Genomic DNA, 14,715 nt, shown 5'->3' with positions numbered 1-14,715 from the left:
CCGTTCCTGACCGACCATGTGCGACATGAAAGTTCAACGGTCGACTCCTGGCGCTTGCCATAAAAAAACATGCCATGTTCAATGCACCCCGCTTGTCTTGCCGAATGGTGGTCTTTGACTCCGATCCGCCTAGAGTCCCGCGAAAGTGAACGTGGTATTGTTGTTGTTGTCATCCTAGCTTCGACTTGGACCCACGACTTCGCACCAGACCGGACGAACCGGGCTCGGACCCAGGCGTGGTTTGGACGAACCATCCCAAGTGGCTGCTTTATCGGACGAGATGCTTCCTCTTGACTCAGGGGCGCGTGCTGAATTGGGAGACGACTGGTAGGCGCTAAGCTGAAGAGCAAAGGCTTTGCCTGACTAGCGCGTCCAGTCACCATCTCTAGTCAGCGCTGCTCAACTGAACAAAGCTACTACACAGTACAGTACACGATGTGTTTCGACGCCATCGCAGAGCTTGGGGATCAGCAAACCCGAATCGAGTAATCCTTAGTCCATGGGGTCCGAGCATCTCTCGTGGTGTGGCTTTCACGGCATCCAGTCAATAAGGGGATATGATCTTCTCCATACGTTCGAGCACGGCCCTCTTGGGAGTAATGTGAAGCTTGTGGTCCACGTTTCTCGGCCGAGTTTCCATAATCGAAGAAAGTTTCAAGGCGACTCCTAATCAGTCCAATGGTCTCGAAAGGGTCCTGCAAATCAGATCGCGACGACGTGACGCATGACTCTCCACATTCTCGATCGTGTGTTCGCCGCTTCAGTCTCTAGGAACAGAGTAGAACGGCACTAGTTTGATGTGACAGTGACGGCTGATGTGATGATACATTTGCTGTTTGCCTTCATACTAAATGAAGGCGAGTACGATGCTAGGGAGCCCTTGGCACACCTGCATTCGTTATCGTTGAGGAGCGAGTCCAGGGTCCTGGCTTCCGGATACTGCGAGTTCCAGAACGCCCGATGCCACTTGGGGTAGGTGAAGTACCTTATTAAGGTAAAGTGTCTATGGACAACGGACCGTCTAGAAATATGATTGCGCCTTTGGACGTGGAGATGCTCGCTGTTCAGACCCCAAACGAAACGGCGATACTGTCGCCCTCATCAGGGGTCACGGCAATTTCTAATAACTCATGAGCTCGATCAACAGTATCCGCGTCAATCGCGCCCTCATAGACCAGATCCTCTTCCGCAAAGTTAAGCCGTGACAATGAAAGGATGTACCGCTGAGAGCCGCCATGGGACATGGAGAGCTTCGAGAGGATGTTTGCGACGTTGGCCGTCTGCGGATCTGTTACCATGGTATGGAGAAGCAGAATAATCTGAGATATCAACAAAGAGACGCCACTCCGGCCGTCGTCCCAGTCGTTTACACCATCGCGGCGATCATCCGGGGTAGTACCCACGGCCAAGTTCTTGTGTGAAGGGGAAAAAGCGCGATTGGAGGTATCCACTACGGGGTCCGAAAGGTCGTACAAAACATCAACAAGCTCGCCCAGAGCTGTGACTAACCGGGGTATGACACTGACGTGGCCCGCGACCTGTCGTGCTCCATACGGGGTACGGATGAAGGCCATGAGTGTTCGTAAGACTGCGAATCTGACTCCGTGCTTCTGGCTTATAGACGACACTGCTCTAGGTAAGTCGACTAGGTTGAGAGAAACCTTGTCGATGATCATTCTAGCCGCTAGGTCGGCGTCTTTGCCTGGGATGATGGGGCCAAGGGAATCTGGGAGGGTAGAAGTGCACAGCATATCAAGCATGCCAATGATATCGTCCAGCTGTTGTTTGGGGGTGAGAAGGATGAGAACCAGATCAAGAGTGATCAGCTGCCAAAATTCGGTTTGTCTCGTCTGCGCACCACCATCTGCTTCGAACATTGTGGTAGCGCAGGCTGCAGCAGAGGCGTTCAGCAGAGACAGGATGTACGTAGTATCGACGTGCTGCTGCAGGGCTTCTGTGGCAGCCCCTGCTGAGACATCACCCTCCTGGCTCTTGAATCGAGCTTCTGCAACCAAATAAATAGACTGTTGCAGAGTAGGAACCAAGTCATTGACGATCTGCGGGACCACTGATATGGTCTGGAGCTGCAGAGTAAAGGAGAGGAGGGAGGCTAGGTCCCAAATTGGCCGCAAGAAATTCTCTCTCAAACACTGGCTCCACATTTGGATAATAAGACGGGCGAAGTCTACCAGAAGTTGGACCGGATTCAGCGGAGTGCCCATGAGAGGCAAATGCTGGAAAATGAAGGATGCAAAAGACGTGGTCGGATCGGACGGGTATGAATATCGTGACAATATGTCAAAAGTCGGCGGTTCCCCATGCAAAGAGCCATGATCTAGTATGACTTGGAGAAACTTCAACGATGTTAGCTACAGACCCTTTGAAGATACGTGATGTGAAGGAACATTACCTCGAAAGGGAGAGTAGTAGGTGCAGGGCCTGGATACTGAATTGGAATGGCAGTAGTCCCTGTGTCATCAACCATGATTACGTCTTGGGCGTCTGTCTCCAAAGCCATGACTGGACTATCGACTGCAGGCCGTTTCCGTTTGCCTTTGGTGGGCGTCCTCTCCGACAACGGGATAGCAACAGGCCCAGGGTCCCGGGTTTTGCCTCTGTTCTTGGTCGGACTTGGAGCGATGTCCATGTTATCGAATCCGTCTGCGACACCCCAGGTTTTGGTAGCCTTCTTAGGTGTGGTGGTTCCTGGGGCGGCGGACACTGGCGCATTTTCTCTCCGGCGAGGACGGGTCGAAGCATCCTTCATGTCCCTTTGGAGGAATTGCAACTCTGTGGTGGCCTGCCTTTCAGCAGCAATGGCGGCTTCCACAGCCCTCTCTTGCCTGGCAGCTTGTTCGGCATTCTGCTTCTTGAGGCGGGAAACTTCGGCCGCGTGATCCTGTTCCGCCTTGGTTGAATTTGTTCGTATGATGGAGGCCTCGCCGCGCGCAGAGTTCAGCTCAGACTCGAGGGCCCTGAGCCGTTGCTGCAGTGCTGCAATGACATCGTTACCAGGTGCCGCGTGCAACTGCGACTGGGATTGTGGAGGATTGAAGCGAGCGGACGAAGGAGGAGGTGGTCGGACGAATTGGCTTGGTGGAGGTCGATACGGAGCTGCAGGGTGGGCAGGCTGGAATCGCTGTGAGGCTACAGGGGCGTTGTAGGATGGCACGGGGGGAGGGTATCGCGGCCGCGAGGAGAGCGTCGGAGGATTTGCATGGGCTGGTGGAGGGTTCCATCTCTGTTGAGGTGGTAGAGACGGGTGCCTGGCTGCAAGAGGCTGTTGCGGGTGCTGGTGTTGATGTTGTTGTTGGGAGATGGTCTTGTCTATGGCGGGGCGAGTGACGGGTGGTAGAAGTTCGTTGGTGACTTCAGCATCGTCGAGGTCGTCATCTTCGAATTCTAGATCGTCGTAGTTCTCGACTTGGGAGGGGTCATGGGGCGGAGGTAGAGTTTGAGACTGGGAATCCTGTTTTCTTTGTGCTTGTGTGAATTGAATGGCGTTGTTTTCAAGCTCCTGGAGAGTAGTGTCGTTCAAGTCATCAAAGTCGTCATCGTTGAATTCGTCCATGGTCGCTTGGAAGCGTTAAATCGCGAATCATCATGGACTTATTGACGGTTGAACCTCACAGAGAGGTTGGGGTGGAAGATCATGGAGTTGGGAATAGTGTCAGCTCACCATCACGGGCAGGCACCGCGGGCAGGGCAGACATGTAGTTTCCTTATCTTATCAGTGTTTGGAGGACCGCAAGAGTCAACGCGCCGGAAGACGCGACGTCCAGGTTGAGGGAGGCGCGCGCTTAGCCACACACTGGGCCTTCCAATTGCCCAAGCTTGAGAAATGGAAGGCCCCATGGAGTAGAAGGTACGGTTAAGGTAGGAACGGAGTACCTCCGGGTCACCAGCCACACATCCATTCCAAGTCTAATCATGTGACGGTGGCTGGCGAGCTCGGACGATTGCAGCGCGAAGCAGAAGACGGACGAATTTCAAAGCTCGCGCCTCACCCCAAAGCACCTGAACAAGAGCTGCTGGCCAGACCTGAACAGGTCGTTTGGTGCCACAGGATGGCATGTGATGATGTCAGCCTGCGTCCACAGTGATAGCTATCTCGGCTTGACCGGAGACGGCCTAAGCTATACCGGCGGACTTTCTTGCCCAATCTCAAGCTCCACGTCAGCCACGAGCCTCGAAAAAAGCGTTTGAAGATGCTGTGCTTATCCGTCCGTAGCATTTGGTGTCTGGAGAGGAAAGCCCTTGGCTGACCAACTCAACAACTTTGGTGGGTTGGTAAGGTACCTAGGATGATGCTCCTCCTTTCAGCGGAGCCCTGCAAAACATACGCATACCTACTGTGTAAGGAACCCAAGGCGTTGCGTTGCGTCTTGTGCATGGGGCTCCTTGAAGCTTGTGCTTTTGGAGGCGAAAGGTTCTCTCATGCATGGGTCCTCACACCTATCTGTGCCTGACTTGAGGTAAAAGCAGAATACGAATGTTGCACCTCTGGAAAAATTAGCAAATAAGTTTATTGGGGATGAAAGAAATGCAGACATCAACGGAGATGACCAGCAGTCCGGAGACCGAGCCGACAATGCCACGAGTGGTTTGCCCAATGAGGCCTCAGGAGTCAAGACTCTCTCAGCATTGAGGTGCGGTCTTGCCGATTCGACCGGCTGGATTACCTAATCTCCGCTCGGGGGGGACAATGGGGGCAATGGGGGCAGGCAATGCGAGCGGACTCCAATTCCCATCTCCAGGGCCTCCCCCCGCCGAGAATGCAGGCCTGACGTAGCTCTTTTACGCTAATTTGCACCGTCATCATTCGCCCAGACCAGCTGCCCTGGCACCGTAGCTTCAGTAAGGATGAAATGTAGACAGCAGGAGGAACACCTGGGCATCTGGGCATCTGGGCATCTGGGCCATTGATTGAGAGGAAGGATAATAACAGAAACTCTGGAAAAGAATAGAAATGGTAGAAGGAAAAGCAAAAGTAGTGAGAGATAATAGAACAAAAGTAAATACCTGTTACGGACCTTGGTGCCAAAGACATTGGAGGAAGCAGCAACGCAGCGTGACAGCCCGAGTCCCGTCGACGTGGACACAGCCGCAGCAGCCCGCTTCAGACGGGACGTGGAAGGAGGTGGGTCCACTTGGGGATTCTGCGCCAGCTGTGCCTTCCCGCTTTCCGCCCTTCCAGTCCTCTCTGCTCAGCCTTTGCGTTCCCTCTCAGGTCTACTCCGTACCTTACCATACGGGTTCAACAAAAAATCCATCCACGCCGATAATTCCCATCTGCTTCGCCAACACGTCACCCACGACCGCCTGCGATTCCGAGCTCGACCCCTCGCATCCACGCCTTGGGACTCGACTAGAATTTGCTCTTCCGACGTGTCTCGACAACTCGACGATAATCCATTCCGTCGCCTATCCTTGCGACCCAACCAACGGTCTATTTTGCGCCGACCATCCGCTTCCACTCTTTCCATCGCCGCATCCGAACCACCCGCTTTTGCTTCGCGACGACTTATCACGACCTTTGACCATTCTCCCACCACCACCACCAGCCAGGCTTAAGCAGCCTCGCCTAGTATCGCAGCTACCTACGAGACCGACTCATCGAAACTTCTTATCCCTTTGAGTATTGCGGAACCGTAAATAAAGACATGATGGCCCGCACACGGAGGGGCGTCAAGTTCCCTCACAAGGCCAACGGTCACGGTGAGGGGCGCCGCTCCAGCTTTAGCGATGTCAGTGAAGATGGTTCGCCGACCAAGCAAAGGTCTGGCGCGGCCCTGGACAACATTGTAGAGGTAAGCTCTAGATTCGCAGTCTGCATCGGCACGGCTTTAGTGCGACTACCAGTGCCATCATCATCATGGTCATGACCGCGACGTTGTTCAATATGGAGAAAGCTAACCTTTTGCGCCTGCGACAGCAACCTCAATCACCCGAGGAGGAAAAGCGAGCCGCCTACGAGAAGAAGAAGGCCAACTTCCTGACCCGTACCTTCTGGACCTTTGTCATGTTCGCTGGCTTCTTCACTGCTCTCTTCATGGGCCACATCTACATCATCTGCATCATGACTGCTATCCAGATCATCTCCTTCAAGGAGGTTATCGCCATCGCCAGCGTACCAAGCCGCGCCCGCCAGCTACGCTCCTCCAAGAGCCTCAACTGGTACTGGCTGGCAACCACCATGTACTTCCTCTACGGCGAGAGCGTCATCTACTACTTCAAGCACATCGTCTTGGTTGACAAGGTTCTGCTGCCTTTGGCAACCCACCACCGCTTCATCAGCTTCATTCTGTACATCTTTGGTATGTCCTTTCTCGAAGCACGCGATAATATACCGTTTCTTTCGAACACGCGCTGACCTTTGACCTTGCTAGGCTTCGTCTTCTTCGTCACTTCTCTCCAGAATGGTCATTACAAGTTTCAATTCACCCAGTTTGCATGGACGCACATGGCCCTGTACCTCATTGTCGTCCAGGCTCACTTCATTATGAACAACGTCTTCGAGGGCATGATCTGGTTCTTCCTCCCAGCCGCCATGGTCATCACAAACGATATCTGGGCCTACCTTTGCGGCATCACCTTTGGCCGCACCCAACTCATCGCCCTTTCCCCCAAGAAGACCGTTGAGGGTTTTGTCGGCGCTTGGGCCTTCACCATCTTGTTTGGCATGCTTCTGACCAACGTCTTGATGCGCTCCGACTTCTTCTTGTGCCCAGTCAATGTGAGTAAACTACGCCTCTCCTAGATAAACGCTGTTGATATACTAACACTAATTCAGGATCTCGGCGCGAACATCTTTACTGGTCTTGAGTGTACTCGGAATCCCGTCTTCATCCCCAAGACGTACAGCCTGCCTCCTCTGTTCTTCCTGCCACCCAACATGCACCAGACCTTCTCCTTCACTGTGGCCCCTATGCAGCTGCACACTTTGGTATTGGCCACCTTTGCCTCTCTCATTGCACCTTTTGGCGGTTTCTTCGCTTCTGGGCTCAAGCGCACTTTCAAGATCAAGGACTTTGGCGACTCCATTCCGGGACATGGCGGTATGACGGATCGCATGGATTGCCAGTTCATCATGGGCTTCTTCACCTACATGTACTACCATTCCTTTATTGCTCTTCACAAGGTCAATCTCGGCAGCGTCATGGAGATGGCCGTCACTGGCTTGACTGTCGAAGAGCAGCTCGAGTTGGTGAGGGGCATGGGTCGCTATCTTAGTAACCAAGGTGTTTGGGGAGATGAGGTATGTCCTATTGAATGCTGCTTGATTACGCATCACGTGTGCTAACTCTCATCAGATTATCCAGTGCCTGGATAAGGCGTTGCAGGCCAAGCGGTAGATGTATCGACGTGGCATATCGACAGCTGCTGAATACGAGCAAAATACTGCTATTTAATGACGAACTAATGCGACATCCGGCACATGTGCTGAGCAGAGCAAGGAATAACCTCCCTCTCCAGGAAAGCAAGTGAGACGGGCTCGGAGCTGGACGGTCGGGAGCTGCGCGCGGGTAAATAAAAGCATTTGCGTAACGACGATGACAACGACGGTCGCTGTACAAGAGAGTTTTTCTTGGTTTATGACGGGCGGATGAGAATTTGCATGGACTAGCTGTAACATACCCTGTCGCGACGTTTTTCTTAACATACCACGTCTCACTCTTCAACTTCTGAGCCAAGCTTGACCAGGCGTGAATCTCGAAGCCGCGATGCCATGAGTGAGTGACAGCCTGGCTCGAACCCGCGGTGCCCGTGGAGATGCCTCTCTTATGGGCGATTGAGCCGCCCGTTGCGGAGGCGGAGCCCCTTCCCTGCCCCAGGATACTGCGGCGTATTCCCTGGCCGGCCGTCCGAAGTTTGGACCGGGCCGGTCGGGTTTCCCGGTTTCCGGTATCCGGTCCTGACTTTGTGAGAGCGATCCCGGTCATGCCTTATCAAGACCCGCAACCCCGCTCCGGCCAAACACTGGGTAACATCTTCCGATGGACATTTCCGTCTTCCATTCGTAAGTGGCGTATTACCTATCAATCGGCGGCCATCATTATCGTAGGACTTCCCCAGATCAACTTTATCTGGAATACACCTGAACTCACAAATCCTCGTTGAACCTAGCGTTTGCTTCTTCCATCTCGAAACAGATACATTCAGAGTACCACGGCCTGAGAGACACTGTGCTCATTTTCCGCATCCAGACCGTTTTGCTTCATACTCCGTAAACCGGCGCACCGATCACAAGACCCACCATGGCTCCGTCTGCCGTTGTCAGTGACACCGAGTCCATCGAGGCCCGCGCCGCCGCCATCGTCCCCAAAGAGGTGTCGCACACCAAGCACGGCCATGAGCTCGCCAACAAGACGCCTTTGCAGGCCATGTCCCACGGCGATGTCGCTCTCGCCGGTATCCCCAAGTTCCCCGACTTCGCCTCCCAGCGCCAATGGCAACTCGAACACATGGCAGCCGCTTTCCGCCACTGGTACCGCGAGGACTACATCGAGGGCATGAGCGGCCACATCTCCGTCAGGGATCCCGAGCACCACGACGCCTTCTGGACGAACCCTCTCGGCAAGCATTTTGGTCTGCTCAAGGCCAGCGACATGATTCTCGTCAACCTCGACGGTGAGGTGATCGGCGGCAACCGCAGCAAGCCTCCCAACACTGCTGGCTTCTTGATCCACGCTGCCGTACACAAGGCTCGCCCCGACGTTCATGCCGTGTGCCACAACCACAGCATCCACGGCAAGGCCTGGTCGGTCTTTGGACGCAGGCTGGAGATGCTGACCCAGGACTCCTGCAAGTTCCTTGGCGAAGCGCACAGCGTCTACAACAGCTACGGCGGTGTCGTTCTGGGTCCCGAGGAGGGTGAGCTGATCGCTCAGGCACTGGGTCCCAAGGGCAAGGGCTGCATTCTGCGGAACCATGGTCTGTTGACGGTTGGACGCACCGTTGATGAGGCCGCCTTTTTGTACACCTCCATGGAGCGCAGCTGCCGCGTGCAGCTCCTGGCCGAGGCTGCCGGCGCCAACGGGTTGGCCAAGGTTCCCATCACTGATGAGGAGGCACAGTTCAACTTTGACGTTGAGAGTGACCCAGAGATTTGCTACTGCGAATTCCAAGTCTACTACGACCTGGAGGACGAGTTGACAAACGGTGCCTTCAAGAACTGAGGCTGCTAATTTGACTTGAATCAAAATGTTGTTATTCCTTCCCTCTATAGATTCCCTCATCATGCACCAGCGTTCTAATTCAATCAATGTCAGAATCCATATCCACCACCCAGCTGCCTGTGAAAGCTCAAGGTGCGAGGAATAATGTCGGGAGTCACCCGGCATTGCGAAGTCAAGGCGCAAGTTCCTTGTTGCGAACTATACAAAAGCTCGGTGAGATCGATGCTAAGCAGTCATACATGAATCGTTTCAATGATAGCAGTCTCAACACTTCAATGACATAGTCTATTAATCTATTACACCTCACTATCCTGGAGGTTTACTTTCCATAATGATAATGGGCCCTATAAACATTGACAAGAGGATGAACATTACCCACTGCCACCCTAATTCTTCTTTTTCTTCATCATAAGCTTCTTGAAAGGGTTCTTTCCCTTGAACTTGAGCCAAGTCCCGACGTAGACTACGGCGTAGTTGAAGACGATAAACCCGCAGAAGATGCCAAAGTCACGCCAGATATTGCTGTAGTAAACGCTGAAGCCTGCACCGAACTCGTCGCCCGTCGCGTACTGGCAGAACTCGCAGATGCCCCCATCTCCTGTTCGAACGTATCCACCAGCCTGCTGGATATAAGGTGCGGTATAATCTTCGCAGGATTGGTTGGGAGGCGGCTGGTATCTTGCGAACTCGCCAGACTCGCACTGAACAGGCTGGTCATGAATGGCGACCCCGAGGAAGGCTTCCAACAGATAGTGGAAAGGTGTGAGCCAGTACATCCAAGCCCTCCAGAACGCAGGAAGTTGGGCAGCGGGTACAACCACACCGCAGAAACTGACGACGAAGAGGAAGAAAATGGGGACTAGGAGAGATGCAAGAAGTTCGTTGGGAGCGAATGCAGCGATGCCCTGGCCAAAGCTCACGTAGTACAACTCGAAGAGAATGACCAAGAGGAATGCAAAGCCGGAGTTGAAGGCGGGAAGGCGCCATCCGAAGACGCCCCACCACCAACAGTTGAAGTAGATACCTCCGGCGACAATAGCGTAGGGAATCTCGACGAGAACTGCCGCTGTCGTCCAAGCAAACCAGCTGTAGATCTTTGCGTTGTTCTCGCGCGACTGGAAAATTTGGCGGGATTGCAGAAACACTGGTTGCAGTTGCTGGATGAGCGGGGGACTGATCGTCAGAGTCATGAAGATTGAGAACAGTCGGTTCTGGTAATCGACAGACGCATAACCGATCTTGTAGAATGTGAAGCAGTTGAAGAGACCTGTGAGAATGTGCAACATGAACTTTCCGACAATGTAGTTGGGTGTGCGCCAGTAAGCGGTGAACGAACGCTTGACCACCGCCACCGTCTGAGTCGTCAGTGGCATGGCGTACTCGCGGTCATCCTTGAGGCTCTTTGAGGGCTCGACGTCCTTCCTCCTCGCCAGCATCTCATCAACCTCTCTGGATCTCTCATCCTTGTGCTTCGACTGCGCCCAGACATCTCCCCAGTCTTTTCCTTTGTAGTTTGGATCACCGGCACCGATTGCCTCCAGCATGTACTCGGCTGGATTGCTGCTCGGAGGGCATTTGTGAGCGCCATTTGACTCAAAATATTGAATCAGTTCTTGGCTGTCACGTCCAAGTGGCCCGTGGTACGCAACTCGACCTCCGGCTTTGAGAAGCAAAAGTTCGTCGAATTCCTCAAACAAGACGGCTGACGGCTGGTGAATTGTGCACAACACGGCCTGGCCAGCGTCTGCCAACTTGCGCAGAAATCTGACAATGTTGAAAGCGGCGCCGGAATCTAATCCAGACGTAGGCTCGTCCAAGAACATGAGTAACTCAGGCTTTGATGCGAGCTCCACTCCAATGGTAAGCCTCTTTCGCTGTTCCGCATTGAGGCCCTCGCCGACTTTGCCGATTGTTGCTCCTGCAATATCGCGCATCTCAAGAAGATCAATGATGGTTTCGCAGTAGTCAAACTTCTCTTTCTTTGAGACCTCTCGAGGCTGGCGCAACAGCGCAGAGAACTGGAGAGCTTCTCGAACCGTTGCTGAAGGTTCATGCACATCCATCTGCTCGGCATAGCCAGTTGCTCTCTGAAAGGACTTGGGCAGTGGTCGAGCATCGACCAGGAATTCGCCAGTGACTTTGCCAAAGGTGAGGCGCTGAGCCAGGGCGTTAAGCAAAGTCGTCTTGCCAGCACCTATACGGCATTAGCAATTGCAAGTAATTACCCCTGGGATAAGATCAATGCTTACCGGAGGCACCCATGAGTGCAGTGAGTTTTCCAGGTCGGACGTATCCTTGGACGTCATCCAGAAGCGTGCGCTCTCCCTTCTCGAAGGGTATTACATACTTGACGTTGCGGAATGTGAAGACCGTTTCGTTCCGAGCCACTTGTTTCATGGTGTCCTCGTCGCTCTTCTCTTTCTTAGCGGTGTCGGCTGTCATCGTTTGCGTACTGTTGTTAGCTTCGCCTGATTCCTCATCATTTTTCTTGCCACGACCCCCAGCGGCGATGCTATCCTCCACCTTCTTGGGGACTTGTCCACGCTTGAAGACGGTGATAGCGCCACCACCAGTGTTCGGCTTCATGTGCTCCATGCCCAAGGCTGTGAGGGCTACAAAAACGAAGAAAAAGGCCCATAGGAAACCGAAATTTCTCCACAGGTGAGAACGAGAATATGTGAAGGATGCCTCGATGTAACTAGAACCGGGCACAATCGTCTGACCTGGCGGGCTTCCGGCAAGCGCGCAGCCTTGGTACGCCGGCGAGGCGTTCGGTCCTTGGGGAACGAGGTAGGGCGGGACGCATTGGAGTTCTCGGTCGTAAAACTCATTAGACATGAGACACTCGAAGCCGTACTGGATCCAATTGATCCACCGCAGCCACCCAAACCAGGGGCGCATCGAAGTTGGAGGGATAAGGTAGCCTGTGTATACGATGACGATCTGGACAGATACACCGGTAAATCTTGTAGCATCGTCCAGGGTCTTGCACCAAGCTGAAATGGCACGGAAGAAAGCATAGGTGACCATGGTGACCAACCAGAGAATCAGGGTGGCGATGAAGAACTGTGACGCAGTTCTCGCAAGGTTGGACATCCAATAAATGATGATGTTGAAAAGAATAACCTGAATGAATACGAGTGGCACATCCACCACGGTTTGGGCGATGGCGAAAGCTGCTGGGCGGTAGAAAGAGAAGGACTTGTGCTTGAGTAGAATGGGCTTGGACTCAAACGCACTCGTCTGTTCCGCTAATGCGAGCAGCGCATTGAAAAGAAGCAGGAAAAACAAGGTTCCTCCGCGGGGGAATGCTCCAGCAGCGGTATTCGGTAGGTTGTAGAACAGACTGCCCACGATGAGGCCTTGGAACACCAGCCCGCCCCATTTGCCAAAAAGGGACGCTCGATCCCCAGCCATGACCATGAACTGGCGCTTGGTACAGTAGATGACCTGCTTGTGGAAGGGAATCTCATAGTTCTTGGTCTCGGTTTTCTTTGATTCGTTCTGGCGGCGGCCTTCAACCTGCTGATGAAGCTGAGACTCAAACTCTTCCACATCCTGGATGTTCCTCCTATAGGCCTCGCTATTCCTGTATGCCCAATCAAACTCTTCCGGAGTTCTTGGAATTCGGGACTCGTAGCCATCTCGAATATGGCGCTCGTGTTCGTCAGTCACAGAAGTTAGGAAGTCTGCAGTCGTCCATCGGTCTGGGCACTTGAAGCCGAGGTCGATGAAGTACTGCTTTGCGGACTCAGAGGGTCCAAAATAAAGACACTTCCCCTTGTCGATGAGAAGCACTTTATCAACAAGGTCATAGAGAGACTCGCCGGCTTGGTAAAGCGACACGGCTGTCGATGTCTCTGCCATGTTTGTCATGGCGCGAATCGATCGGACGTACTCCACGGCAGTACTGGCATCGAGGCCTTTGCTTGAGTTGTCCCACCCTTGAACGGATGCACGAGTAATCATGGCCTCTGCAATGCTGACACGCTTTCTTTCACCACCCGACACGCCTCTGACATACTCGTTTCCAACCTTTGTGCCCAAGGTATGCTCGATCCAGAAGAGCTTTGTGGCAACTCGCATGAACTCCTCAATGTAGTCCTTCCTACTCTCACCATCAAGTCTTGATTCCTTGCCAGGGGTTCTCGTCTCCAGTGCAAAGTTGAGGGTTCTCTTGACAGTCAGGGTTGGATAGTGGAGATCGTCTTCTGGGTTGTAGATGATTTCTCCGCGAAACCTCTTGCTCATCTCCTCAGCGGGGGCGCCTCCATAAGTGACCTCTCCTTCAACGGCCTGGAACCCTGCCCTTTGATTGCAGAAGGCCTTGAGAAAAGTACTACATCCTGAGCCTGGACGACCAAGAACAAGAAGAAGCTCTCCAGGGCGTACGCAACCGTCAAAATGACTGATTAGCTCCCGAACCGGGGGCTTTGCGAATGCAGCCTTGGGCCCTCGAGTGAAAAGCATTTTGATCTTGCGGGGAAATCCGAGAAAGATGTCTCCAATCGTGGGCTGTAAACTGGCCCCGAGGCCAACGCCTTTGACCGTGAGATCGCGGAAAACGACTCCACTATGCCGCGTTTTCTCCTCCTCGCTCTGTTCTTGCCGAGCTCGACCAAATATCCTAGACATGAGACGTTCAACCTCTTGCTGTTCCTCTTCCTGCTCAGCATCTGATTGGTGCGTGGCATTGGTACGGCGGCGAGACAATACTCGGAAAAGGTCATCTTCGGTCAAATTGCTTCCTTGTCTGCGCGCCTCTGGTCGTTTGGTATTGCTGGCATGGGTCTTGAGGGGCGCAAAGTGAGTGCTATCCGTCGGCGATAGAGCATTTGCGGAGGGAGAGGACGGCGTCGATTCGTCATCGATAGGGGCATGCTTTTCCGACAAATCATCTGCTCGCGAAGCTCTGTGGCTACCCGAGACTACAGCACCGTTTCCAGAAAGCGTAACAGTAGAAGAGGAGGTGTCGTCGCGGACACGCGATGTCGTGCCAAAGTAACTCGTGGTGTTCCGGGTAATCTGGCTTGACTGTGTGCCTGCGGCATTCTGAGCGTTGTGCTGGCCGTGACTAGACATTGTCATCGGCGTAGGACGCCCGCTGGTCGGAGCAAGACTAGGCGTCTCGGGGAAGCCGCCAGGGACGTCGGTGTCCCGGGGCGTGGGCTTCTCATCCATGATGGCTTTGATTATTTTTCCAAGAGTAGACACTGCAGGAGCTGATGACCACTATGGTTTCCTGCAACGGGGTGATGGCGATCAAGGGACTAAAGTGCACATCACTGGTGCAGAAGGCATAGGTAGCAGAGAGGTCGTTGTTGATGGGAACTCGTAAGTAAATAAAATTGTCTCAGTGAGTCGATGGATTGCTGCTTTTCGTCGAAACTACATGCCAACGAAACGCCAGTCAACACTAGGCCGGTTCCAGAATATCGACCACGTCTTCAGGGGGGACGCGAGCAACATCAATTCGATTCCAGCTGTAGTGAACTAACGGCGTCGGTCATCTGTTCCCGCCGACCGTTAGTCCAGT

General features: G+C 53.5%; 4 protein-coding genes across 4 annotated transcripts; 2 read left to right on the top strand and 2 right to left on the bottom strand.

The window, feature by feature from the left end:
- Positions 1-1,064: 1,064 nt before the first annotated feature.
- On the bottom strand, positions 1,065-3,571 carry N0V96_002911 (uncharacterized protein; the record flags this gene model as incomplete). Its single annotated transcript, XM_065756664.1, has 2 exons — positions 1,065-2,057; positions 2,411-3,571. The coding sequence occupies 2 exons, from the start codon at positions 3,569-3,571 to the stop codon at positions 1,065-1,067; spliced, it is 2,154 nt and encodes a 717-aa protein (XP_065614431.1).
- A 2,092-nt stretch (positions 3,572-5,663) lies between these two features.
- CDS1 (phosphatidate cytidylyltransferase) lies at positions 5,664-7,355 on the top strand (the record flags this gene model as incomplete). Its single annotated transcript, XM_053189942.2, is given in 5 exon segments — positions 5,664-5,810; positions 5,822-6,317; positions 6,390-6,736; positions 6,794-7,258; positions 7,314-7,355. 5 exon segments carry the CDS (start codon positions 5,664-5,666, stop codon positions 7,353-7,355), a joined length of 1,497 nt encoding a protein of 498 aa, XP_053052865.2.
- A 903-nt stretch (positions 7,356-8,258) lies between these two features.
- Positions 8,259-9,179, top strand: N0V96_002909 (uncharacterized protein; the record flags this gene model as incomplete). Its single annotated transcript, XM_065756663.1, has 1 exon — positions 8,259-9,179. One exon carries the CDS (start codon positions 8,259-8,261, stop codon positions 9,177-9,179), a length of 921 nt encoding a protein of 306 aa, XP_065614430.1.
- A 386-nt stretch (positions 9,180-9,565) lies between these two features.
- On the bottom strand, positions 9,566-14,360 carry SNQ2_2 (ATP-binding cassette transporter snq2; the record flags this gene model as incomplete). Its single annotated transcript, XM_053189944.1, has 2 exons — positions 9,566-11,373; positions 11,429-14,360. The coding sequence occupies 2 exons, from the start codon at positions 14,358-14,360 to the stop codon at positions 9,566-9,568; spliced, it is 4,740 nt and encodes a 1,579-aa protein (XP_053052867.1).
- Positions 14,361-14,715: the final 355 nt, after the last annotated feature.

Source organism: Colletotrichum fioriniae (assembly GCF_027942845.1).
Source record: "Colletotrichum fioriniae strain IMI 355084 chromosome Unknown scaffold_3, whole genome shotgun sequence".
In the NCBI taxonomy this organism is placed as follows: domain Eukaryota; kingdom Fungi; phylum Ascomycota; class Sordariomycetes; order Glomerellales; family Glomerellaceae; genus Colletotrichum; species Colletotrichum fioriniae.
Note: the sequence above shows the minus strand (reverse complement) of the source record. Positions and strands in the feature narration are given on the sequence as shown.